We start from the raw sequence: 27,787 nt of genomic DNA, 5'->3' as shown, positions 1-27,787 counted from the left end.
TGGACCCAGGTCTGCAATACTTGGAACCTATTAGGCCCTGCAAGAGAGAGGGCTTAATAGGCTGCTGGTCAGTTTTACACTGACACATACAGTATAATGCATTGCAATACAGAAGTATTACAATGCATTATATGAGCGATCAGAAGGTCAGATGTTTAAGTCGCATAGTGGGATTTTAAAAAATTAAAAAAAGTTCAAAGTAAAAAAACTAAAGTCTCCTTTTTTTCCTTGTACAAAGCCCTTTATTTTTGGAAAAAGTGTAAAATATAAAAAAACTATAAATATAAACAAAAAACAAGACTCAAAACTAATGGCAAAATTCCTATATTTTGATCACCCTGCCACACAAAAAAAAAACTGAATAAAAGTGTTAAAACAAATAATATGTACTCCAAAATGGTACCAATGAAAACTAAACATTTTTGAGCAAAAAAACAGCCCTCATAAATCTTCTTGGACAGAAAAGTAAAAGGTTAGGCGTCTTTGAATGCAGCAACACAAAAAAAAGATTATTTTCTAATAACAAGTGTTTTTATTACGTAAAGTAGAAAAACATAAGAAAACAATATACATTTTGGTATAGCTGTAATCTCAGTGACTCACAGAATAAAGTTATCATGTCATTTATACCCTACTGTGAACTCCATAAAATCAAAACCCAAAAATACAATGGTGGAATTGTACATTTTTTCCTACATTCCCTCAAAAAAAGTTAATAAAAGTTTATATTATATGTATCCTAAAGGGTGCCATTAAAAAATACATCTTGTCCCGCAAAAAAAAAGCCCATGTATGTCTACTTTGACAGAAAAATAAAAACGTTATGGCTTTTGGAACACGGAGAATAAAAAAAATGAAAAAAAAAATTGCATACATTTGTCAAAAAAATTCTGCGTTCTTAAGGGTTTAAACAAGTAGTCCAACATAGTCAACAGAATGTTACTAGAATAATTTTACACGTTACAGAATGTCCACAAAAGACCTTAGACAAGAAACTACTATAAAAAGAAGCAGATGCATCACATTCCCAGTTGTAACCATTTATTGCATTTTTGTAACATTGATATTCAGGGGCGTAACTATTGGTCCTATGGGCCCGAGGGCATATTTTGCACATAGGCAATCTCCCCCCATTTCGCCCTGCTAATTGCTCAGATGCGCTGGCACCCGTGGTGTCGCTAGTCTCAGAGACAACATAGGTATAAGACAATTTTCTATGTATGATAATATGCCTCTAGATTATACAGTCATAAATTTACCAAATAATACCACTATCCACTATACAAGGAACAAGCACTGTATCACCTTACTGTTACTAAACAAAACCAAGTATAGCAAGGCAAATATTATTAATAATCCCACGATACAAGGGAAAAACAAACTGTTACTGAATGATACCACCATACCATGACCACAAATTATCAACACAGTGACTGAATAACAACCCCATTCTTTAAATAAAATCACTATACTTAGGCCTCATGCACACGACCGTATTTTTTCCCACCCGTAAATACTGGCGTAAATACGGGTCCGGTGTCACACGTATTCCACCCGTTTTGCACCAGTATTTACGAACCCGTGCCCGTAAATATGGGTCCGGTGTCACCCGTATTCCACCCGTATTTACGGGCACGTTTTTGGCGGCAAAATAGAACTGCACTAATCGGCAGCCCCTTCTCTCTATCAGTGCAGGATAGAGAGAAGGGACAGCCTTTTCTGTAATAAAAGTTAAAGAAATTCATACTTACCCGGCCGTTGTCTTGGTGACGCGTCCCTCTATTCACATCCAGCCCGACATCCCTGGATGACGCGGCAGTCCATGTGACCGCTGCAGCCTGTGATTGACCTGTGATTGACTGCAGCGGTCACATGGCCTGAAACGTCATCCAGGACGTCGGGCCGGATGTCGAGAGGGACGCGTCACCAAGGCAACGGGCGGGAGACCGGACTGGAGGAAGCAGGAAGTTGTCAGTAAGTTTGAAAGTCTTTTATTTTTATTTTTTACAGGTTTATACTGATCGGTAGTCACTGTCCAGGGTGCTGAAAGAGTTACTGCCGATCAGTTAACTCTTTCAGCTCCCTGGACAGTGACTATTTACTGACGTCGCTTAGCAACGCTCCCGTAATGACGGGTGCACACATGTAGCCACCCGTCATTACGAGAGCTCCATAGACTTCTATGGACTGTCCGTGCCGTTATTACGGCCTGAAATAGGACATGTTCTATCTTTTTCAACGGCACGGGCACCTTCCCGTGAGAAAACGGGAAGGCACCCGTCGCCAATAGAAGTCTATGAGCCCGTTATTACGGGTCGTAATTACGACCCGTAATAACGGGAGTTTTTACGGTCGTGTGCATGAGGCCTTAGACCGATATTACCACCATACAGTCACCAAATGGGATACTGTAAATACCAGTACTGCACAGTCACTCTGCAGACCATTTAGGTGAATATTGTACAGTTAATACAGTCAAACCAGTGACTCACAGGTGACGGGTTCTCTGGCTGTAGTTGTTCACATTTAATTTTCTTCTTCACCTGGCCAATCCTCAATTTTCCTGCACATTCCCTGCCTATTCCCAACTCTCATCACAAACTCTTCATCCACAGTGCCCCAGATTGTAATAATGCCATCTTAAGGCCCTGCACAGTAATAGTACTAATTTTTGCTCCACACAGGCAGTTCCGCCAGTGTTCATATGGCTTCAACTTGTCATGGATCTTGTCTGTATACCTACCTTTTTACAAATTTGTACAATTTTTTATAGTGATAATGGTGGTTCTTTAATTGAAGGAGATTGTACGAGATAAAATTGTAGGATTTTGAAGGAACTTTAGGGCTTTGATCACTGCATCGTTTGTATATCTACTTGTTAAAGGGGTTTTCCAGGAGTCTTTCGGATATGTCAACCATGTTTGAATGGTGGGGGTCCGATACTGGTAATCAGGAGACTGCACTAGCAAAGAGCACTAAATCTAGAAATAAATGGTAAAAGTGAACAGCAGATAATTTTGCCCACACTGTTTAACAGTCTGCAGGATTTTCTGCAGCAAACAATCTTGTAAAAATTCTGCAGAGAACAAAGGGGTTTATCTATTACTGATCTGTTCTGTTTTTGACAGGCGAATGGCTAAGAGGGTGGAGCTTAACAATCTTTTTGTTCTACTGCAGACAGGGCAGAGGGGGACTCCTGCTCTAGCCAATTGCCTTACAGACAGACACAGAATTGTGAGGAGGAGGGAAATGGCTCAGCTTCCGGGACACAAAGCGAAGATTTTTTTTAGATATTCCGCAGTTTAAATTATAATATGAGACAAAAAAAAAGGATCAAAAGAGAGGAGGAGATGAAGGAAGGAAGTGCTGAGAGTTTTAATTTTTTGTGTTTATGTTCCAGAGGCTGGGCTTAATAAATAAGAGCCTTTAATAAATCACGATACACGCGATCCAACAATCGCAGGTTCACGAACCCTAAGGTGATTGATAAAAAAAAAGTTACATCTTTATATATATATATATATATATATATATATATACTACCGTTCAAAAGTTTAGGGTCACTTAGAAATTTCCTTATTTTTGCAAGAAAAGCACAGTTTTTTTCAATGAAGATAACATTAAATTAATCAGAAATACACCCTATACATTGTTCATGTGCTAAATGACTATTCTAGCTGCAAACGTCTGGTTTTTAATGCAATATCTACATAGGTGTATAGAGGCCCATTTCCAGCAACCATCACTCCAGTGTTCTAATGGTACATTGTGTTTGATAACTGTGTTAGAAGGCTAATGGATGATTAGAAAACACTTGAAAACCCTTGTGCAATTATGTTAGCACCGCTGTAAACAGTTTTGCTGTTTAGAGGAGCTATAAAACTGACCTTCCTTTGAGCTAGTTGAGAATCTGGAGCATTACATTTGTGGGTTCGATTAAACTCTCAAAATGGCTAGAAAAAGAGAGCTTTCATGTGAAACTCGACAGTCTATTCTTGTTCTTAGAAATTAAGGCTATTCCATGCGAGAAATTGCCAAGAAACTGAAGATTTCCTACAACGGCGTGTACTACTCCCTTCAGAGGACAGCACAAACTGGCTCTAACCAGAGTAGAAAGAAAAGTGGAAGGCCCCGCTGCACAACTGAGCAACAAGTCAAGTACATTAGAGTCTCTAGTTTGAGAAATAGACGCCTCACAGGTCCTCAACTGGCAGCTTCATTAAATAGTAGCCACAAAACGCCAGTGTCAACGTCTACAGTGAAGAGGCGACTCCAGGATGCTGGCCTTCAGGGCAGAGTGGCAAAGAAAAAGCCATATCTAAGATTGGCTAATAAAAGTAAAAGATTATTATGGGCAAAAGCACACAGACATTGGACAGAGGAAGATTGGAAAAAAGTGTTATTGACAGACGAATCGAAGTTTGAGGTGTTTGGATCACACAGAAGAACATTTGTGAGACACAGAACAACTGAAAAGATGCTGGAAGAGTGCCTGACGCCATCTGTCAAGCATGGTGGAGGTAATGTGATGGTCTGGGGTTGCTTTGGTGCTGGTAAAGTGGGAGATTTGTACAAGGTAAAGGGGATTTTGAATAAGGAAGGCTATCACTCCATTTTGCAACGCCATGCCATACCCTGTGGACAGCGCTTGATTGGAGCCAATTTCATCCTACAACAGGACAATGACCCAAAGCACACCTCCAAATTATGCAAGAACTATTTAGGGAAGAAGCAGGCTGGTATTCTATCTGTAATGGAGTGGCCAGCACAGTCACCAGATCTCAACCTCATAGATATGTTGTGGGAGCGGCTTGACCGTATGGTACGCAAGAAGTGCCCATCAAGCCAATCCAACTTGTGGGAGGGGCTTCTGGAAGCATGTGGTGAAATTTCTACCGATTTACCTCAGCAAATTAACAGCTAGAATGCCAAAGGTCTGCAATGCTGTAATTGCTGCAAATGGAGCATTCTTTAACGAAAGCAAAGTTTGAAGGAGAAAATTATTATTTGAAATAAAAATCATTATTTCTAACCTTGTCAATGTCTTGACTATATTTTCTAGTCATTTTGCAACTCATTTGATAAATATAAGTGTGAGTTTTCATGGTAAACACAAAATTGTCTGGGTGACCCCAAACATTTGACCGGTAGTGTATATATATATATATATATATATATATATATATATATATATATATATATATATATATATATATATATATATATATATATAAAATATCAAAAGTTCAAAAACCACAGTTTTTCAATTTGCTCCACAAAGCATTTAGTAAAAAAAATAAGTAACATAACTGGCATCGCCGCAACTGTAAAAGTTAGAACTATTACATCATAACATTATTTAACTCGCACGGTGAACACATTAAAAAAAATATGTCAGAATCCCTGTTTTTGGTTACCTAATGTAGCCCAAAAATCAGTTTTTTCCTTGTAAAAGTAGCAAAACATAAAAAACTGTATACATTTTTAACATTAAGACATCATGTTTACAGCACGGTAAACTCCGTAAAAACAAAAAACTATTTTTTTTCCCATTCCACCATACAATAAATGGTGCTGTGAAACACTTAAAGGCTATGCACACCTTTTGAAAACTTTTTTTATTTAAATAAAAAACTGGTTTAGTGTCGGCAGGTCCTGCATTTCTCTAACAGATGTGATAGATTACAGGAGGATCCTGCATGTCAGAAACAAACAGAACTCACTGTCACTGAACCAGTCAGTCCCGCGAACATGACAGATATAGGTTTCAGCGCACGATACTCTTATGGAATTGCTAGGAGAGCAATTCCGGAAAGGCTGCTGGAGACTGCTGTGAGAGAGCATGCATATAAATCTGCAACCTCAAATCCGCCACAACTTTGAACAACAGAGTCTAAGGCTAAAAAGAAGATTGAATCCAGCGCTGAGGATCGAGCCATGACTAAGGACGCAGCAGGCGTCTGAAACGCGTAGGCTACAGCCTATCATCTAAACCATCCTCTGTACTTTAGACTATACCCGCTTTCCAATATTTTTTGCACTGCTTTTAAATTTACGAAAATAAAACTTGGAAGAAGCTTCCTATTTTTATCAGTTGCACTGATCCTCAGCGCTGGATTCAATCTTCTTTTTTTCTTTGTCTATGCAAGTACGTGTGCCGACATGTGGATCCGTGCGCTAACCACTATACCTGTGATAAGGTGAGCTGGAGGAATCCTCCCTATTTTCAGAGTCTAAGGCTACTCTGTGGCATTCGCCAGAGCCCACCGCAAGGCGGGATCGTTTTTGCTGCATAGAACCCAGGTTGTTTTAGCAGAGTTCAGGTGCAATGCAGGCAAACCAGACAGCCAGAGGTTAAACAGACATACCTGGATACCAGGTAAAGCAGAGGTCGAAGCCAGCTGGGAACAGATAATCCAATTCAGCAAACAAGGGGTTAACAAGAGACAAGCCGAGGTCAGTATTCCAAGAAGTCCAAAAGTCCGGGGTATGGGGTTTAGTCATAAGCTTGATCAAGACACCAGAAGGTAAGGAAAATCACAAGCAAAGACAGAGTGACAAAGACAGGTATAAATACTAAACCAAATCTAATAGGCAGAACGATAGAGAAAAGAGATAGGCTCAAGGATAAACCAGAACCACCCAGAAGCCAGGATAGTAGTCATGGAGATAATTAAAGGAATGGGCTTTTCCTAATAGATACAGCTGCTCTGTATACAGAATACAAAGCAGCTGTATCTGTAAAAGTAATAATAATTTTTAATAAAAAGTCATTAGAAAGTTGCACCACACACACACACACACACACACACACACATAAGTAAAAACTTGGTGTACATAGCCTTTAAACTCATTCTACAAAAAATAATCCCTCATATGTCTATATCGATGGAAAAATTAAAAAAATATGGCTTCTGGAATGCGAGAAGGAAAAAAATGTAAATGAAAAAATGAAAAATTACTGCAGCGGCAAGGGGTTAATAAATCTGAAAGTTTACCTAACGTTCCAGTGGTTGTATAACCTTTTGCACTTTACAATAATATAAATATTAAATACATTAAATAAAATGCAACAAATTCTGAGGTTTCTCCTTTAAAGAGAACCTTTCACCTGCCCATACATGTGCAGCTAAGTGCATCATGTAATACTCACTGCTGCACAAACCTTGTCTCAGTTTAAAAAAATAATTCTATTCTCCTCCGTTATTTAGATATCGGTGCCGTTATATTTGGCAGCCGATACTTAAATAACCCCCTGAACTGTCAATGGGGTGTTTCTTTATTTCTAAATGCCATGGGTGCATGTTACTTAGTCGCTCTGACACTGTCCAATCAGCTACAGACAGTGTGAGACAGTCGTTCTACAGAGAGCCTGCGCGCGCGCTCTGCAGAATGACAAGAGAGAGATCACACAGCACAAGCCGCTCTCACACTGTCCGTAGCTGATTTGACAGTGTCAGAGCAATAAGTAACATGCCCCCATGCCATTTAGAAATAAAGAAATGCCCCATTGACAGTTCAGGGGGTTATTTAAGTATCGGTTGCCAAATATAACGGCACCAATATCTAAATAACGGAGGAGCATAGAAAAAAAATGTTCAAGCGAGACAATATTTGTGCAGCCCTGCCTATTACATGGTGCACTTAGCTGCACATGTATAGGCATGTGAAAGGTTCTCTTTAAATCATAAATGAGACCAAACTAATAATATTAGGACACCATTGGGTAGGAATAACATTTATTATTTTAGTCTTACAAAATATTTTCTTTGCAAAATAACAATGATTTTAAAGTCTATTAAAAATGATCATGACTTTATATTTAGCAGATTTGCACTTAACACCTTTGATTTTATATCTAGTTTCTGTTATCATTATCAAATTATTAAATGCCTAGTATTTAACCCCTTCCCCCTGCTTGCATTCTGGGCCCTAATGACCAAGCCATTTTCTAAATTTTTCCATTGTCACATTAGAAGAGCTATAACTTTTTTATTTTTGCGTCGACATAGCTGTTTAAGGTCTTGTTTTTTGCGACATGTCTTGTAGTTTTTATTGGTACCATTTTGGAGAAGATGCGACTTTTTGATCACTTTTTATCACATTTTTTTAAAGTCAGGATTAACAGAAAACAGCAATTCTTCCATCGTTTTTTATTTTACTTTTTACGGCGTTCACCGTGCGGGTTAAATAATGTAATCGATTTATAGTCGGGGTCGTTACGGACGCGGCGATACCAAATATGTGCAACTTTTTTGCTTTATTGTGGTTTTTTTTAATAGTAAAGCAGTTTGTAAGGGGAACAAGTGTTTTTTTCATTTATTTTTTTTTCACATTTTTTTTAAATTAACTTTATTCAACTTTTTTTAACTTTTATACTAGTCCCACTAGGGGACTTCACAATGCGATCCTCATTATAATATACTGCAATACTTCTGTATTGCAGTGTATTACTGCCTGTCCGTTTAAAATGGACAGGCATCTGCTAGGTCATGCCTGCGGCATGACCTAGCAGGCATTCATTACAGGCAGACCTGGGGGCCTTTATTAGGCCCCCGGCTGCCATCGGAGACACAGACACTCGGCGATCGTATCGCCGGGTGTCGGTGGGATGAGAGGGAGCTCCCTCCCTCTCTCCAAAACCACTCAGATGCGGTGCTCACTATTGAGCACTGCATCTGAGGGGTTAAACGGGTGAGATCGATACTAATATCGATCTCACACGGCAGAGCAGGGACGCTCTCAGCCCTCAGCTACGTCTGGCAGCTGAGAGCAGGGAGATTTGACATCTCCCTGCTCTGTTTACTTTATTCTACAGCAGCGCCGTGGAATAGCGGCGCTGTAGAATAAAGCCCATTAATGACCGCCGTGAAAAGGCTAATCGGCGGTCATTAAGGGGTTAAAGCAAAACCAACAAAGAAATCGGTATGTATTTGGCAACTAAATAATGAAAACATGAAAAGTAGCACAAAAATCTTTTATTTCAACAGAAGTACTACATGTACAGAATTAAAACCATTTAAAATAGCAAACACATGCTAAAAATGACTTCTAAATGGGGAGTTGGTCACCCTGATAAGTAACAAAACAAAAGCCCCACGGTCCACCAGAACCCCATCACCCCTACTTTTCATGTTTTCATTATTTATTTGCAATATACATACCCATTTCTTTGTTGGTTTTGCAGTTTGTGGTTCATAGAGTTTATGGCATTCTTATGCCCACCGGGGATAGTAGTTTAGTATTTAAAGCATGTGTGAACTACTGAAATATTACAATGTTATCAGTGAACCCGAGATTGTCACTAATTTCTAAAATGAAGGGGTTGCTGTGCTGGTATTTTGTCTGCTTCCATTGGCATCACTTTGAGATTTCAGTGTAACACCCCTTTTGTTCTAGCAATCCATGGGGGTTTTGGATCACAAATCCTCACTGATAATATCTTTTATTACACATGACTCAGTGACATGAGATTTTTTTAAGATGCAGAAACTATTTAAAAAATGATAAACTGTCTGATCTAGCCATTTGTTCATTTCATCTTTGATGTATTGTCACCACAGAATGATTGTGATATCAGACATGATTTTACTGTAAAATCCTAAGTATATAGAAACAGATAGCGATAATAATCCTGCTTACTATCTTTTAGCATTGATCAGAAATGTTATTCTTTGTAAAATTACATCTTCTATACTTACTTTCTCTATCATGCAGTCCTAAAGAATGATTCTTCAAAGAGAAGATCTCGAAAGCCACTTCCGCCTCCACCTTCTGATGCTACGGTAATAACAATGCAGAATATTGTAGTTGGAAGTCTATTACAGCTCTTGAACCAAATGAAGTCCACACACTGTACTTATTCTCCAGGTATATAGTTACATAGGTTGAAAAAAGGCACAGGTCCATCAAGTTCAACCTATCTCAATAAATTACCCGTTATTCATTGCTTGATTAATTATAACCCTCAATGTCATTTGTCAGTAAATAATAATCTAGCCTTTTTTAAATGCTGACATAGTATCTGCCATCACTACCTCTTGGTGAAGGGCATTCCATAGCTGGACCACTCTAACTGTAAAGAACCTTTTTCTATATTGATGTATGAAACCTCTTTCTTCCACACTTCCGCAATGGATGTCCGCTGGTCCTTTGTAGAGTCCTTGGAAAGAACAGATCATGTGATAGTTCTCTGTATTGACCAAACATATACTTATACATGTTAATAAGATCACCTCTAAGACGTCTTTTTTCCAAGCTGAACAAGCCCAATTTTTCTAGCCTTTCATTGTAAGCGACACCTCCAATCCTATTTAATAATCGCCTTTGAACCCTCTACAGTTCTCCTATATCGTTTTTACAATGTGGAGCCCAAAACTGAATTCCATATTGAAGATCTGGCCTTACGAGGGATTTATAGAGGGGTAATATTACATTGAATCCCAGGTTTCTATCTCTCTTTTTATACACCCTAAAATCCTATTTGCTTGTGCAGCTGCTGCTTGACATTGAGTGCTGCTGCTTAGCTTATTTGTTACCAGAATACCCAGGTCCTTCTCTTGTTCCGTTATCCCCATATTTATTCCATTTATTGTATATGAATTAATGCTATTATTGAGTCCTAAGTGCATTACTTTACATTTATCAACAATAAATTTCATCTGCCATGTTTTTGCCCATGCTGCCAGCTTATCTAGGTCTTTCTGCAATATTTTAAGGTCAAGTTGAGTTTTAAGTATCCTACAAAGATTCGTATCATCAGCTTAAACTGACACCTTGCTATCAATCCCATCCACAAGGTCATTAATAAAGAGATTAAAAAGTATTGGCCCTAAGACCGATCCTTGTGGAACCCCGCTGCTGACCATTTTGAGTTCCATTTATAACAATTCTTTGTTTTCTGTCCCTTGTCCAATTCTTTACCCACTTGCATACTGTATATGGTCCCCTAGTCCCTGTGTCTGTAGCTTCAGAACAAGACTGTTGTGTGGAACAGTATCAAATGCTTTTGCAAAATCCAAATAAATCACATCAGCCGCATGACTAACATCCAGACTTGGACTTACCTAGTCATAGAAACCAAGCATGTTAGTTAGGCACGATCTGATTTTCATGAATCCATGCTGGTTATCAGTTATTAGACTTTTCTCCGCTATATACTTATGCAGTTCATCTCTTAGAATACCCTCAAATATTTTGCATACCACATATGTCAAACTTACTGGATGGTAGTTACTCGGTTCCAACTTCTTACCCTTCTTAAATATTGGCACAACATCAGCCGTCCTCCATTCCTGTGGCCCTGATCCTGTTACAAGAGAGTCTAAAAAGATGAGATACAATGATCTGTCCAATAATGAGCTCAATTCCCTTAATACCCGTGGATGATTGCCATCTGGGCCAGGGAATTTATCAATATCTAATTTGCTCAGAAGCAGCTGTACTTTCTCCTGTGTTAAGCAGGTAATATTGGGTGGGAAACTTTATCACTGTCCCCCTGAATATCTGGCACTGGCAGTTTATTAGTAAACACCGAGCAAAAGTACATGTTTAATATCTCAGCCCAGCCAATGTCCTCTACAATTATATTCCCATGTTTATCTTTAAGAGGGCCAATATTATCAGATTTTTTTATTTTTGGCATTAATACATTTATAAAAAAATTTGGGATTCATTTTAATATCGTTAGAAATTTGTTTTTCCGTAGATAACTTTGCTAACTTGATTTCATTTTTACATTTTCTTTTTTTAAATTCTGTTGTTATTTATTTATCACAAGTGCATGACAGAGACATAAAACATTCCACGACTCAGTGATATACATTTGTTACATATGAGCACCAATGAAAATCATACAGATATAAAGAATTAGAAGAGAGAGAGTGAATCAGAAAAGGGGAAGGGAAGAGGAAGAAGGGTATAGGGGGGCTTATCCTCAGCATCCACCCCATAAGCAGACGTAAATTTAGTTACACACTACAGTATTAGGACAGCAGATCGATGTAATCCGAAGAATTCTCAAAGCTTACCCAGGTTGACCACACGCGCATAAACTTATCATGAGTGTCCCGCAAGGAAGCCTTAAGCTCCTTCATACGTTTCACTTCTTGGATCTTCTGAAACCAAAGGCGCACCGTGGGGGGCTCAACCTGTTTCCACATAGCCGGAATACAAGCACGTGCCGTGTGGATCAGATGTCGTACTATTGACTTCTTGTATGTGGAGATTGGGATGTCACACAGATGAAGCAGGAAGAAGCCCGGGGATCTGGGCAGCGTATAGTCAGTAAACCTAGAAGCTACCCTCCAAACCTTATCCCAAAAAGTTGTTAATCGCCGACAATCCCAAAAAGTATGTAAAAGATCACCTACCTCATTTTTACATTTTCTATTGAGATCTGTGTAAGTCTGGAATGCTTTCGCTGAGCCCTCAGCCTTCAATGTTTTTTAATGCTTTTTGTTTTTGTCTTACTATATTCAGTAATTCCCTATTTATTCATATTGGTCTCCTTTTATTCCTAGACATTTTGTTACCAGAGGGTATAAACTTACTACACTTTAGCTTCAGTATCCCTATTTACCATTACATGATCCCAGTGAACACGACTAAGTGCTTCCCCCAGTCGATTGAATTTTGCTTTCCTAAAATTCCAGGTTTTTGTTGATTGTGTATTGTTTTATTGAAAATTATATTAAAACTTACCATATTGTGGTCACTATTGCTCAAGTGCTCCCGGAACTCCACATCTGATATTGTGTCTGGTCTATTAGATAAGACCAGATCCAGCACATTATCCCCTGTGGTTGGTTTAACCAACTGAGTGAAATAATTGCCTTGAATTGTGTATAAAAACTTCCAGCTTTTAGCACATCCAGCGGCCTCTATGTCCCAATTAATGTCAGCATAGTTAAAATCCCCCATTATAAGGACCCCATTATTATTTGCTGTCTTTTCTGTTTGTTGCAGAATTTCATCCTCAGCCTGTTCTGCTATGTTCGATGGCTTATAATAAACTCCAATTAGTAGTTTACCGTTATTAATCGCTCCATGAATATTTACCCATAAAGACTCCACACTGTCAGTCTCCCCCAATGTCTTCATTCAGGACTGGTCTTAGGCTGGATTTTACAAACAGACAAACCCCTGCAACTTTTTTATCTTTTCTATCCCTTCTGAATATGGTGTAGCCCCCCCACATTTGTTACCCAGTCATGGCTCTCTTCCAGCCAGGTTTCAGTTATGCCCTCTACATCCTAATCCATGATGGTCATTAGAATCTCCAACTCGTCCACTTTGCTTGCAAGACTTCTTGCACTCGCCAGCATACATTTAATCTTAAAAACAGAGACAAATTGATAGTTTTTTACCGCTCAGACGGTTGTAGATGTAAAGTCTGAAGTGTCCATCAAGGGTATGACCTTCCCCCAGCTAGCATGCAGAAAAAACTATCCAAATTTCCACTGGTGTGTGTATCTCGCTGGTACTTGTGTACTTACATGGTTGTTATTGTGTTAATACATTTAATCTTACGGACACCTTTAATATTTTTAGGTCTGTATTTATTCCTAGTCTCCTCCCTACTCAGCTTGCTATCCCCAGCCCCCACTAAATCCCCATTAACCCCTTCTGTATCCCACTCCTTATGTACTCTATCTAACCCCGCTTGTGTATCCGCACCCTCCCTCCCCCAGATCCCAATTTAAAAGCTCCTCCAGCCGTCTAACCATTCTTTCCCCCAGCACAGCAGCACCCTCCCCATTTAGATGCAGCCCGTCCCTACATGGAGCCTGTAGCCGACAGAGAAGTCAGCCCAGTTCTCCATGAACCCAAACCCTTCCTTCCTGCACCAATTTATAAGCCACTTATTTAACTCCCTATTCTCCCGCTGTCTTTCTAGTGACGTTTGTTGCACTGGTAATATTTCTGAAAGAGTTATATTGCTTTTTGATTGCATACCTTTTCTATTGTCACATGTGTTATACCCCTTGAGTGTAATACTGTTATGCTTAGAGTTAAGTTATTCCATTTCTTTACAATACTTACAAATCCAACAGTTCCAATTCACGTCTGGACTCATATATTTCTTTGAAATATTACTACAGAGTATAAAATTGAGAGGTGGTTTACAAATGTGGCACTGCTGGGAAAATTTAGTTTTGCAGAGTTTAAGCTTATAGCGAGTGTCCACCATTTAATACCATGTTGTTTAAGGGTTTTCCGGGCACCAATAAGTGTACATAAATCAATTTATCGTCTAAAAGCTAATAGCTTACTATCACACATCTTACTTGCCAATGCACTTTGTGAAAGTATATTTCAATCTGAAGTTCAACTTATATTGATGTCGTTCTTTCTCTTTCTTTCTTTCTTTCTTTCTTTCTTTCTTTCTTTCTTTCTTTCTCTCATTCTTTCTTTCTCTCATTCTTTCTTTCTATCATTCATTCTTTCTTTCTTTCTCTCTCTTTCTTTCTCTCTCTCTCTCTTTCTTTCTCTCGTTCTTTCTTTATCCCTCTTTCTCTTTAGGGCGTTTAGACATCTATATCAGAAAAACTTAGCTATCCCTACCATAAAGATATATTAAGAAATAAATCAGTGGGGACTTTCAGGATCGACTGCATTTATCATTTAACCGTACTAACTATGTAACCCCCTCAATTGTAATATGTCTCATAATGTCCCTAGTTTCAACTTCGGAAAGTGTGAGCAAAGTTAATGAGTCTAGAAAGGTTTGGATTTGTCTCTGTCTAGGTAAATCTGATGAGGAGGAAGGTATTGAAATATTATATAAATCAGAATAATAACTGCTAAAAGCTTGTGTTGTTTCCGATGTAGTTGAACAGACAGAGATATCAGAATTTTTCACGTGACTTATAAAGAGTTTATCGTTTTGTTTAATCAGTGCCAACATCAGTATTCCTCCTTTGTCACTGTGGGCATACAGTTTTTGTTGGTAATGTTGGAGATGAGCTGCTGATTTACAATTTAAGATACCCTTCAGATTAGTCCTGAGGATACCAAGTTCAATTTGTATGTCTTTGGACTGGGATGGTTTATGCAATTTTTCTGTAGCGCCTCAATTTGTGATAATAAAGAGGAAACCACTCTGCCTCCCTCCTTCTTGACTTTGGTGCCTAAAGAAATCAATATTCCACAGGATTTGTGTGCTTCCCACACGATGGTGGCTGAGACTTCTGCAGTGGCAGCTACATCAAAATAAGATTTCAGAGTGTCTGTTAAAGAGCTTATGTGTTCTGGTGGATCTAGGAGAGTATTGTTTAACCTTCACATCCATTCCCTCGCTGGTAGGGCGGAAACAACTAAAGTAGATATCACCGGGGCATGGTCTGAAAGAATTATTGGACTGATATGAGCAGATTGTAAAGATGTTAATAAATATTCATGTAACAAGTAGTCAAGTCTCTGATTAGATCTATGAGGATGGGAGTATAAAGTGTAATCAGAAGATGTTGGATGCAATGTTCTCCAATAATCTATTAATCCTATTTTATGGAATTTACACAAGAGCCTTCTACATCCCAACTTGGTGAGAGTGGATCTATGTGTGGAGGAGTCTTATTCAGGATGTAGTGTAAAGTTTTTGTTCCCCTTAATTGTAATTGACCCTTCAGCAAAACCCCAGAGCTCTTCCAGTATATGAAGGAGCCAGGAGACCTGTGTAGTATTATGTACATACAAATTTGCTAGTGTGCAAGTTAGTGTTCCTAATTTACCTTTAAGATAAGGAGCTCTGACATCCCTTGAACTGTGCTGTGCAATCATAAAGAAGGGCAAGTCCTTGTAAAAGGCTGTAGACACTCCGCATGCCTGAGCTGATGCTATAAAACCAAGAAGAGAAACAAATTGGTAGGCAATTTTGGATCCTTACCCTCCTTGAAGTGTGTTTCTTGTAAGAACGCTATAGACGGATGCTCTCACTTAAGTAGTTACATATGACACTAATGGGTTAAACGCCCCAAGAAAGAGTAATCAGATTATATCTCTAAATTAATCATTGCCATAGTGAAATGAGAGGGATCAGAGGTTCCTGCATGCCTTTATCTTGTCTTAAATGGTGGGGGAGAGAAGGGGAAGATAAGTAGGGTGTACAAAATGTTGGGTAAACATGATGATGCAAAAAAAAAAAACAAATATGTACAAGAAAATAAAAAAATGCAGTTGGAAGGGGACAGAAGTGGTGACCATATCATTATGTAGGAGAGAATGAAGCAGCAAATAGTTCCACCACTCTGCTGATAGCTAGTACCAGCCAACTGCGACACAGCAGTAGGGGTAAGTAGCATCCTGAACCGGGACATTACATTATCCCAGGAAGTTATGCAGTGAAAAAAACATGGCACACAAGTATGACGCCTTCAGGTGTGAGGGTGTGAACCTGGCACTCATAGCCATGGTTATAAATAGGATAGACGAGAAACCCGATTGCACAGAAGGGGTTTAAAATAGAGAACTCAGTGACATAAAGTCATAAAGTGATGTAGTGGCTGTATCTCACAATGCAATCGAGAAGTATCATTGCACCTGAATTTGCCAAGGAATGACACCAGCGAGACCTAGATCTTTTGGTGTGTTAGTATATACATAGTAATATCGAGCAAAATAAGATATAATTTAACCGGCAAACATTTAAAGGGAAGATGTCATGACATTTTTTATTTTTTTTATCATACTGCTTTTAGTATGATATGAACATAAATTTTATTTATTTGTGTTCTTGTGTTCTACTTTTTACTTTTTTCTTACTTTTACTTCTCTATGGGGCTGCCATTTTTTTTTCATCTCTGTATGTGTCGATTAACGACACATACGGAGATGGAATACAGCACATACATCCCCATAGAGAATGCGAACGGGAGCCGTTCCATTCTCTGCAGCGTACGCCATCTGTGTGGGAACGCTCCCACACAGACCAGACAGAACTAAGAAGTTCGTTAGCAGAGCGAAATCCGGCGCCATTTTCATGTGGACCGGAAGCCGCTGCCGGAAAGTAAGATGACGACTTCCAGCCGCGGCTTCCGGCCATATGTTCAAGGAAGCGAAGACGCAAGGAATAGAAGCGGAGGCGGCAGCGGCAGCAGGAGCATGTAATTTATGTTTGTGTATGTGATGTGTGTATTATGTTTGGGTATGTTAGTGTTCTACTGTCTGCTTGGCACTGTATCTAATCCTCCTACACTGTGCAGTCGCTCAGAAAATGGCGGCACACTGTGTAGGAGGTTTGAAGATTCAAACCCCTACTTCTCCTGGCCCTAGCCAGAATAAGGGAGGGGGTGTGTGTGAGGACACTAGAGCGGGTGTGTCTACCCCAAATTTGCAGCATAAAGCAATGAGGTTGCTTTACCACATTGACCATGCTGCAATTTTGGGAACTGCTCCCTCTAGTGACCAGCACATGGAAATGTTATAAATTAGAATCTAAGTTATAATATTTCCTGACTTGTGAAAAAATAAAAATTAAAACAATATGTAATCACTCAAATAATAATTGTTTAACTAAGAAAAAAAAATAAAAAATTCTAGCGACACATTCCCTTTAACCCCTTAATGACCGGGCATGTTTGTACCTTAATGACCAAGCCAGATTTGTCAAATCTGGTATGTCTGACTTTATCAGAGAATAACTCTGTGAAAGTTTTGAATATCCAAGTAATTCTGACATTGTTTTTTCGTCACATGTTGTACTTTATTTTAGTGGTAAAAGTAGACTGATACGATTTGCGGAAATTAATTAAAAAATAGAAAAATGGAAGAAATTTTGTAAAAATTACCATTTTCCCCTATTTTTAACTGCAATATGTCACATATGTACACACATACTGTACAATTTTTTTAATTGAATGTATATTTCTATCTCTTTACTCCATTTTGGCAGCACTTTTGAAAAAATAAAATAAATTTTCAGCAATTTAGAGGACTTACAAATTGAATAATAATTTTATAAATTTTGAAGTACATTTTGTTTTCCTGCACCAAGCCAGGTTTTCAGAGGCTCATAGGTGTCAGAATGGTGGAAACCCCCACAAATGACCCCATTTAGAAAACTAGACCCCTTAAGGTATTTACCTAAGGGTATAGTAAGTATTTTGACCCCACAGTTTTTTGCTAAATTTAATACATAGCAGGTGAAAAAAAAAATAATTTCACTTTTTTTCATAAAAGTATCAGTTTGAAGACCAATTTCTTTGTAAAGCGACCATGAGAATGAAGAAACACACCACAAAATCTATCACCCTGTTTCTCCTGTTTTCAAAAATACCAACATTGTGGCCCTAATGCGCTGCCTGGACACACGGCAGGACCCAAAAAGAAGGGAGCACCCGGAGGCTTTCAGGACTCATATTTTGCTTGAAAATGTTTTAGGCCCCACTGTACATTTGGAGAGGCTTTGAGCTGCCAGAACGATAGAAACTCCCCATAAACGACCCCATTTAGAAAACTAGACCCCATAAGGTATTTATTTAGGGGTATAGTAATTATTTTGACCCCACAGTTCTTTGCTAAATTTAATGCATATCAGGTGAAAAAAAAAAAATTTCACTTTTTTCATAAAAGTATTTGTTTGAAGACCGATTTCTTTGTAAAGCGACCATGAAAATGAAGAAACACACCCCAAAATCTATCACCCTCTTTCTCCTGTTTTCAAAAATACCCACATTGTGGCCCTAATGCGTTGTTTGGACACACGGCAGGGCCCCAAAGGAAGGGAACACCCGGAGGCTTTCAGGACTCATATTTTGCTTGAAAATGTTTTAGGCCCCAATGTACATTTGGAGAAGCTTTGAGCTGCCAGAATGATAGAAACTCCCCATAAACGACCCCATTTCGAAAACTAGACCCCTTAAGGTATTTATCTAGGGGTATAGTTAGCATTTTGACCACACAGGTTTTTCGCTAAATATATTGAAATTAGTCTGTAAGAATTAAAATTTACTTTTTTTCTGAAACAACATAGAAATTTTTATTATTTACAAGGAATAACGAAGAAAATGCACCCCAACATTTGTAAAGCAATGTCTCCCGATTACGACAATACCCCATATGTGGTAATAAACTGCTGTTTGGACCCACAGCAGGGCTCAGAAGGGAAGGAGCGCCATTTGGATTTATGATTTTGCTGGAATGGTTTTCGGTGCCATGTCGCATTTGCAATGCACTGGAGGGACCAAAACAGTGGAAACCCACCAAAAGTGACCCCATTTTAGAAAAACCTTCAAGGAATTTTTCTAGGGGTATAGTGAGCATTTAGACCCCACGGGTCTTTTGCAGAGTTTATTAGAATTGGGGCGCGAAAATTAATATCAACATTTTTTCCACTAAAATGTTGCATTTTCTCATTTTCACAAGGGATAAAGGAGGAAAAAAACAACCATTTTTTTATAAAGCAATTTCTCCCGAGTACGGAAATACCCCACATGTGGTCATACGTTTTTTCATTAGAAATGAATTAACCCTTTCAGGACTGATCCATTTTTTGCTTTCATATTTTAGATTTTCACTCCCCGCTTTCCAAGAGCCATAACTTTTTTATTTTTCCATCAATAGAGTGGTGTGAAGGCTTATTTGTGGCGGGACAATCTGTAGTTTTCATTGGTACCATTTTGGGGTACATGCGATTTTTTTTGATCACTTTTTATTACATTTTTTTGCAATCCTGAGCAAAAAACAGGAATTCTGACACCGTTTTTTAGGGTTTTTTTTTGCGGCGCTCACCGTACGCTATAAATGACATTTTTACTTTATTCTGCGGGTTGGTACGATTATGGCGATACCATATGTATATAGGTTTGGTCCTTTTTTTTAGCGTTTGCGCAATAAAATGACTTATTTATAAAAAAAAAAATTTCTGTGTCACCATATTCTGAGAGCCATAATTTTTAAATTTTTTAGTCAAAAAAGCTGTGTAAGGGCTTGTTTTTTGCGGGACGGATAGAAGTTTTTATTGGTACTATTTTCGGGTACATGCGACTTTTTGATCACTTTTTATTCTTTATTTAGGGAGCGGTGGTGACCCAAAAAATTGCGATTCTGTCGTCGTTTTTTATTGATTTTTTTTGGGGTGTTCATCGTGCGGGAAAAATAACATTATAGTTTTATAGTTGGGTTCGTTACGAACGCGGTGATACCAGATATGTGTACTTTTTTAACGTGTTCATTTTTTTTCTATAATAAAAGTCTTATTATAGGAAAAAAAGCATTTAGTGTTTATAGAACTTATAACTTTTATTTTTACACTTTTTTTAAAACATTTTTATTACTTTTTTTTACTTTTTTTACTTGTCCCACTAGGGGACACTTAGACTTGCAGCTTTGATCGCTGCTAGAGTACATTACACTACACACGTAGTGTAATGTACTCTAACTGTCATTGTGACGTGACTGTCACACTGACAGGAAGCAGAGGAGGAACGTCCGGAGGCTGTTCCTCCGAGGCTTCCGTGAATGGCAACCCGGAGGTCATTATCTGACCTCCGATTGCCGTGACAAGCATCGGTAGCCCCCACGATCACTTCGTGGGGGCTGCTGATGTGCTTCAAACCACTTAAATGCGGCGACGGCAATCCGTCGCCGCACTTAAGGGGTTAACTGCCGAAATCAGCGGCGATGGTCCGCTGTCCGGCAAGACTGATGTCTCAGCTGTCGGGGACAACTGTCAGCGCGGGTCTGTCACTCTGTGTTTACACAGAGTGACAGTTTGAAATGCGGACGAAAATGAACGTCATGGTGCGGGAACTAGCAGCCGACCATGACGTTCATTTTCGTCCTTGGTCGTTAAGGGGTTAAAGACAATGTGAACCTTGCCATTTCTAATATAAACAATAGCAAGTTGAGTCCTTTAGAAGGACAAAATAGAATACTTAGGTCACTTTAGTATACTCAAGTATTGTACTCTCCTGCCAGCCTAGATTGATACTTCTTGTTCCTAGGCAACTTGGTCTTGGAGTGCACTGTCCAGGGATACATCTTAGGCAAATCTGGTAAGGTAATGTCGGTATGTGCTGTCCTTTCATTGTAATGTTTTTCCTGCAGCTCCTGTCTCCATAGAGGCCGCTGTTCGTTCTGTCATCTGATGTCTACTGTAAAGCAATTTACCAACCCACTTGATGGTAGATCATATCAAATTAGACAGTTCATCAACTGCCAAAGTAAAGGTGTAATTTATGTCGCCAAATGTCCGTGCCCTAAGTTTTATGTAGGAAAAACTGTCCAGGAATTAAGGAGAAGAGTCTCCAAACACCTGAGCACCATAAATCAGAAGGATGATACATCATTGTCTAGACATATCCCATTTACACATGGGGGTGATATTCGCTCTTTACAATTCTGGGGCATCACCCAGATCAAATTGGGCCCTAGAGCTGGCAATCTAGATCGTAGATTGCTACAGGAGGAAGCCCGCTGGATCCATCGGCTGGGCACCCTCAGCCCGGGTGGTCTCAATGAGGGGTTCACCTTCGCTGCGTTTCTTTGATCTTTTGGACATTTAGTCTTCTCTATCCACTATAGTTGATATTATTGTACCGCTACGAACAAGGCATTGACAAAGTCTGATCACCTATCGGTGGCCAGACATGGTAAGTTTGTTCTCCCTTTGGAGACACGCTGACACTTATTACGTAAATAACCCTTAAAATTGCTAAAATAGCAATGAATGGTATTCACCTACCTCCTCCCATCATTCTTACCTTTCTACAGTATCATTTTGTATGTGATTATTGACACATGTAACTACATTTCCCTGATGGCTATTGCCGCGGGTTCTCTCTCTTATCATCTTGTTGATATCGTTATCTTCACCGATATATGTCATTATCGGCATAAGCATTTTATTACAACCATGTTAGCATCAACATGGAATTTATTTGCGATCTCGATACTTAGTTTGCATGTGGATTTCAGACATCACTATCCGTATGGAGGGTCATACTTACTTTTACTGCAGCTGTCTAAGCTAGTTCGGTCGCTCCTGGTACTTATGTGCCGACTTTCGCACATGCGCTCCAGCGGGATTCCCCTCCTGACTGTGATTTTCTGTTTCCCCTTAGTGGGCTACTACGCATGCGCCGCCAGACTACAGTCTATTGGTTACTACATACCAAACCTGCTATTTGTCCCACTGCTTGTCCGTCACTGCTGTGGAGGCTCGACCCTCCAATTCAACTTCTATTGGCCATTTGCCTTAATGAAGTGACAGCTGTAACTAATCCTTCATGTATTTAGTGCTGAGAAATCCGCGGCGCGCCGTCATTAGCCCAGATACCCCTGAAGACGCTGCATCAGCAGTGAAACATGTCGGGGGGGGGGGGGGGGGGGCTTTCCTGAAATTTTAATAATTGTTAACTGCTGACCTCAGATATTGAACATTGGTCTGAGTGCGGCGTGTTGCAGCCGCTGACACTCTGTATCTCTTTGCTGGTACACATTGCACTACGCTGGTCAATGTTAGCAGTTAACATGAACTTTTTAATTTCCATGTAGTGTGTCTTTTGCTCTAATAGCATACTAAAAATGTTGTTATTTTACTTTATTTATAGTTGATAAAAAGGGCCTATTTTGCCAGCAGGCATCCATCTCTATTGATCATTAAAAAATGGCACACACGTTTTGTAGTGCATCTCATTTGCTCACAGCCTATATGTTTTCCATTTAGAACATTTAAACTATAATATGCATTTCAATAACTAAAACACACAATTTGTGAATAATTAATAAAATTGATACGTGCAGTTAACACCTTTTAAGCCCTGTTCACACAGAGCTTTTTTACAAGTTTTTTGACGCGGAAACCACGACAAAAACGTCTCGCGGTAAAAAGAAGCATCATGCCCTATCTTCGGGCGTTAACGCCCCTGACCTCCCATTGACATCAAAGGGAGGCAGTGAAAGCGTATTTCGCAGCGTTTTTTGCCCGTAGCACTCAATGGGCGCAAGCAAAAATCGCAGCGAAAAAAACAGCAAAAATGGCGGCAAGCGGCATGCAGGAAGGTCAAAATCTGCCTCAAAATTCCAATTGGGAATTTTCCTCCTGCAAAAAACTCTGTGTGAACAGGGCCTTACAGTGCTTTGGGGGTTTTCCTTGATTTTTATGATAAAAGTAAATTAAAATATTTTCTTTTTTTTTTTTGCCTACAGGTAAAATCCGTAATGCCACTACCTCCTGCTCCAACAAATGTTACCTATCCGTTAGGACCACAGAAAGTTGTGGCAATGTATGATTTCACCCCAATCAATTCTCAAGATCTACAATTACACAAAGGAGAAGAGTATTTGTTATTAGATGAGGGCAGTGGTCAACCCTGGTTAAGAGCAAGAGACCAAAATGGGTAAAATATTGTATTTATGGCTTTTTTTATTAATTGTAATTAGGGTCGGAAATTTATATTGATATGGTATCAAGAACAAATACAATAGATTTGCTTCAATAAATGGAAGATACTTGTCTAGAGACTAAATTTGAGATAGAAAGGTTGCACCGGATACTTTTAAAGGGAATTTCCCCTATATTTTTCCCACTAATTAATAGTATATACTGAAACACATGATTTATTTTGTTTTTTTGTCTGATTGTTTATTTTTTTTGTTTAATTTTTTGTTGCATGATTATGGGGGCAGCCATCTAGCCTGAGCTGTTTCTATTGTCTGTGAACAGCAGTTTAGACATTTTCTTTACAGCAGCCACATGTAAATAGAAAACTGAAGTCTGGAGATGTCTCATTGACTTTTTATGGGTGTGCATTTGGCCTTGCATGCAGGGAAGCAAAGGAGCTGAGCTGTCTCTATCACCTGTTTTCAGAGGTGTGATCTTGTATTATCTGCCTCTACCTTTTATAATAGCTAAAGTGTTAACTTACCCTTAAAGGGAATGTGTTGCCAGAAAAACATGTTTGTTTTTTTTTAATTAAACATTTAGTGTGTAGGTGATTAAACATTGTTCACATTTTTTTTATTTTTTTCACGAGTCAGGAAATATTATAAATTAGATTCTAATTTATAATATTTCCCATTGCTGGTCACTAGATGGAGCTATTTCCAAAATTGCAGCATTGCAAAATTGGGTAAAAAGCCCTCGCTCTAGTGAGCTCTCAGAATCCCCCCCTCCTTTATCCTGGCTAGTGCCGGGATAAACGAGGGGTTTGAACGGTCTAACCTCCTACACTGTGTGTCGCCATTTTTTGAGCTAACACACAGTGTAGTAGGTTTACATACAGTAGTAAACGTACACAAACACGAACATACATAGAAATCTCTTACCTGCTCCTGCCGCCGCGGCTCCCTCCGGCCCGTCCGCTCCGTCTGATGCCGCTGGTCCAAGTGCACAAGTCCGGAAGCCGCGACCGGAAGTAGTAATCTTACTGTCCGGCCGCGACTTCCGGTCCACAGGAAAATGGCGCCGGACGGCGCCAATTTCAAATTGGACTGTGTGGGAGCGGCGCATGCGCAGTTCCCACACAGACGGCGTACACAGAAGTGGATGGGACGGGACCCGTTCGCAGTCCCTATGGGACTATGGCTGCCGTATTCCATGTCTGTATGTGTCGTTAATCGACACATACAGAAATGGAACAAAAAATGGCAGCCCCCATAGGGAAGAAAAAGTGTAAAAATAAGAAAAAGTAAAACACAAACACACAAATAAATATAAACGTTTTTAATAAAGCACTAACATCTTTAACATATTTAAAAAAAAAATTGTGATGACACTGTTCCTTTAACATCGCAGCCAGTTTTGAAATTCCTGACAGAACCAATTTTTTAAATCTAACAAGTGTTCGTTTATGTGGTAATAACTTTTAAATGCTTTTACTAATCTAAGCGATTCTGAGATAGTTTTCTCATGGCACATTGTACTTTATGTTAGTGGTAAATTTTGGTCGATACATGTAATGTTAAAGTTTGAAAAACACCAAAATGTATTTAAAAAAATTAGAAAATTAGCATTTCTAAAATTGTTATTTTATCTGCTTGTGTTACATAGTAACACCACACAATTAGTTAATAATTAACATTTATATATGCTAATCTAATAGTATACCAGGTATAGGTGAACTTTGTAATTTACTTACTCTTAAAATTTAGTAGTTTTATCTATGCAAATTCTGTGTGAAGTTACTGCCACTAGGTGTCTCCCTTCCTGTAGTCTGCTGTCCACCCCCGGTTGTCTAGAAAAATTCATACCTCGTTACAAAGCAGAATTGACAGACTCCAGAAAGTTGGTGTGTGTCTCTTCACTGCCTGGTATAGAAGTATGTGGAGAGTGGAGGGGGAGCAGGAGGAAAGAGCAGGAGCAGAGTGTGTCACATACAGATGTGCTGCCTATACAAGTCCATGAAAAGGGGAGGGGAGAATAGGATCAGAGTGAAAAGACATGAAAACATGCTGCAGCTATAACTCACCGCAGTGCCAGATTCTCAGCCACACTGCTCATTACTACTAAGTAATCTCATCCATGCTGCTGCTGCTTCTATGTATATGATAGATAGAGATAGCAGAACAGGATTCTCCACTTCTATGTATGCAGTGTATAGAAGATATGATAGTTGTTAGGCTCTGCCCTTTAGCTTAGAGAAAACTGAGAAAAAAAAATAGAGACTGCAGAGGGGAAAACTGCTAAAAAAAAAAAGGGGCAGAATATAAGTCATATAATGGCCAGAGATAGTGTTATTCCTCATGTCCACACATATGACAGCTTATTCTGAAAAGTCCCCAGAAAAGTTAGGCACGCTTTAAGTTGGCATAATTGTTTATAAATCCTTTTTATATTTTCTTCAGACGGTAGATGGCTTATAAATTTAGCAGCAATTTTTCACATTTTTAAAAAAAACGTCCAAAGGCTATCTTTTAGGGACCAATTCAGTTCTGAAGTGGCTCTGAGGGGCTCATATGTTTAAAATCACTATAAACCACCCAATTTTAACCCCTTCCCGCCGCAGCCCTTTTTCAGATTTTCATTTTCGTTTTTTCCTCCCCACCTTTCAAAAGCCATAACGTCTTTATTTTTCCGTCGATATAGTACTATGAGGGCTTGATTTTTGCGAGACGAGTTGTCGTTTTTCATAGCACCATTTATTTTGCCATATAATGTACTAGGAAATGGGAAAAAAATTATTTGTGGGGTAGAAAATGAAAAAAACTGCGATTCCTCCATGTTTTTTTGCGCGCCGTTTTTACGGAATTCACTGTACAATTAAAACAACATGTTAACTTTATTCTGTGGATCAATACGATTACAGCGATACCAAATATATATAGTTTTTTCAATATTTTACTACTTTTACAAGTAAAAACCTAAGTGTAAAAAATAAAATTTATTTTGTGTGGCCAAATTCCGACTTTTTATTTTTCCGTCGATTAAGTGATTTGAGGGCTTATTTTTTGTGGGATAAGCTGTAGTTTTTAATAATACCATTTTGGTGTACATGCGATAGTTTGATCACTTTTTACTTCGTTTTTTTGTGGGAGATTAGTTGACCAAAAAATAGAGATATTTGCGTTTCTAATGTTTATTTTTTTACGGCGTTCACCGTGCAGGTTAAATACTGATATATTGTAATAGTTCAGACTTTTACGGATGCGGCGATACATATTATGTTTATTTATTGATTTTTTTTACTATGCTCTAGGGCGAAAATGGGAAAATAGTTATTTTTTTAACTTTTAATTTTGTAATTTTTTTTTACACAAAGAAAACACTTTATTTAACTAATTTGTACTTTTTTTTATTAGTCCCCCTAGGGGACTTCAACCAGCGATCATTAGATCGCTTGCATGATATACTGCAATACTAATGTATTGCAGTATATGGTGATTCTGACAGGCTTCTATTAAGGCTTCATTAGGCCCCCAGGCAGCCATAGCAACCATCAACCCCCGCGGGGGGCGCGATGAGCTTTTAGAGGGGGTCGCCCCCTCTCTTTCTAACGATTTAAATGCTGTGGTCGCTATTGACCGCGGCATTTAATGAGTTAAACAAGTGGGATCGCGCTAGAGCACGATGCCGCTCGTTACTCTGAAGTGTCGGCTGTAACAAACAGCCGGCACTGGCATTGTATGGAGCGGGTTCACTCTGTGAGCCCGTTCCATACTTCCCCTACCCGACCTTGGCGTATGGATACGTCAAATGTCGGGAAGGGGTTAAAGACTGCACCCCTCAATGTTATGAAAACAGCATTTAGAAAGTTTCTTATAGGGTTATTCCCGACTTCTGCTAAATCATTTTGCCATTAAACACTAGGTATTTTGCACCCGATGCAGTAATTTCCCTATCAACATTTCACATGGATCCCTGCTCTTTTCCTCCTGTGTCTTATCCCAGCATCTGAACAAATGTGGACGTATCGCCTCCCCCTCTTTCTCTTCACCAGCAAGTGGCGCTGTTTCCCTGAAAGTGTGCGCTCCCAATGCTGCTACATATGTAAAAATTCTAATAGCAGCATGAAGTACAGTAAAAAAAAATTCAAAACAATGTGTACAAGCAGCAATTTGTTGTGGCAACCCTCCCTACCCTAAGTGTTTGCCTGCTTTCCCAATTTGTTAATCTTACAGTACATCCCCCAGTGAATCCTTACTGTTTTAGTCGCTGTATTCCTCATCTCAGTCCCCAAGTGCTGTGTGTGATGATTAGTGCTTCAAAGCGCTGCGCCGAGCGCATGCCTGGGAGCAGCCCCATTAAAAAGATAAGCAACTAACAGAGATGGTTGGGCCAGAACTTTGTGCGCACGTGCAACCACAGCACGCACGCGACACTCCGGCCTGCTTTACTGAGACTGGCTGT

The 27,787-nt window shown here is 39.1% G+C and overlaps 1 protein-coding gene and 1 long non-coding RNA gene across 2 annotated transcripts in view; one reads left to right on the top strand and one right to left on the bottom strand.

The window, feature by feature from the left end:
* The window catches only part of BTK (Bruton tyrosine kinase), a 477,293-nt gene that overhangs the window by 152,022 nt on the left and 297,484 nt on the right, over nt 1-27,787 (top strand). Inside the window, exons 7-8 of the mRNA XM_075835606.1 lie at nt 9,718-9,785; nt 23,149-23,339. Of these exons, the coding sequence (XP_075691721.1) occupies nt 9,718-9,785; nt 23,149-23,339 (259 nt within the window). The remainder of the gene's footprint in view (nt 1-9,717; nt 9,786-23,148; nt 23,340-27,787) is intronic.
* The window catches only part of LOC142659455 (uncharacterized), a 247,664-nt gene that overhangs the window by 182,964 nt on the left and 36,913 nt on the right, over nt 1-27,787 (bottom strand). The window lies entirely within an intron of this gene.

Source organism: Rhinoderma darwinii, chromosome 8 (genome assembly GCF_050947455.1).
Source record: "Rhinoderma darwinii isolate aRhiDar2 chromosome 8, aRhiDar2.hap1, whole genome shotgun sequence".
NCBI classification, from domain to species: Eukaryota; Metazoa; Chordata; class Amphibia; order Anura; family Rhinodermatidae; genus Rhinoderma; species Rhinoderma darwinii.
This window is presented reverse-complemented; position numbering and strand designations above follow the sequence as displayed.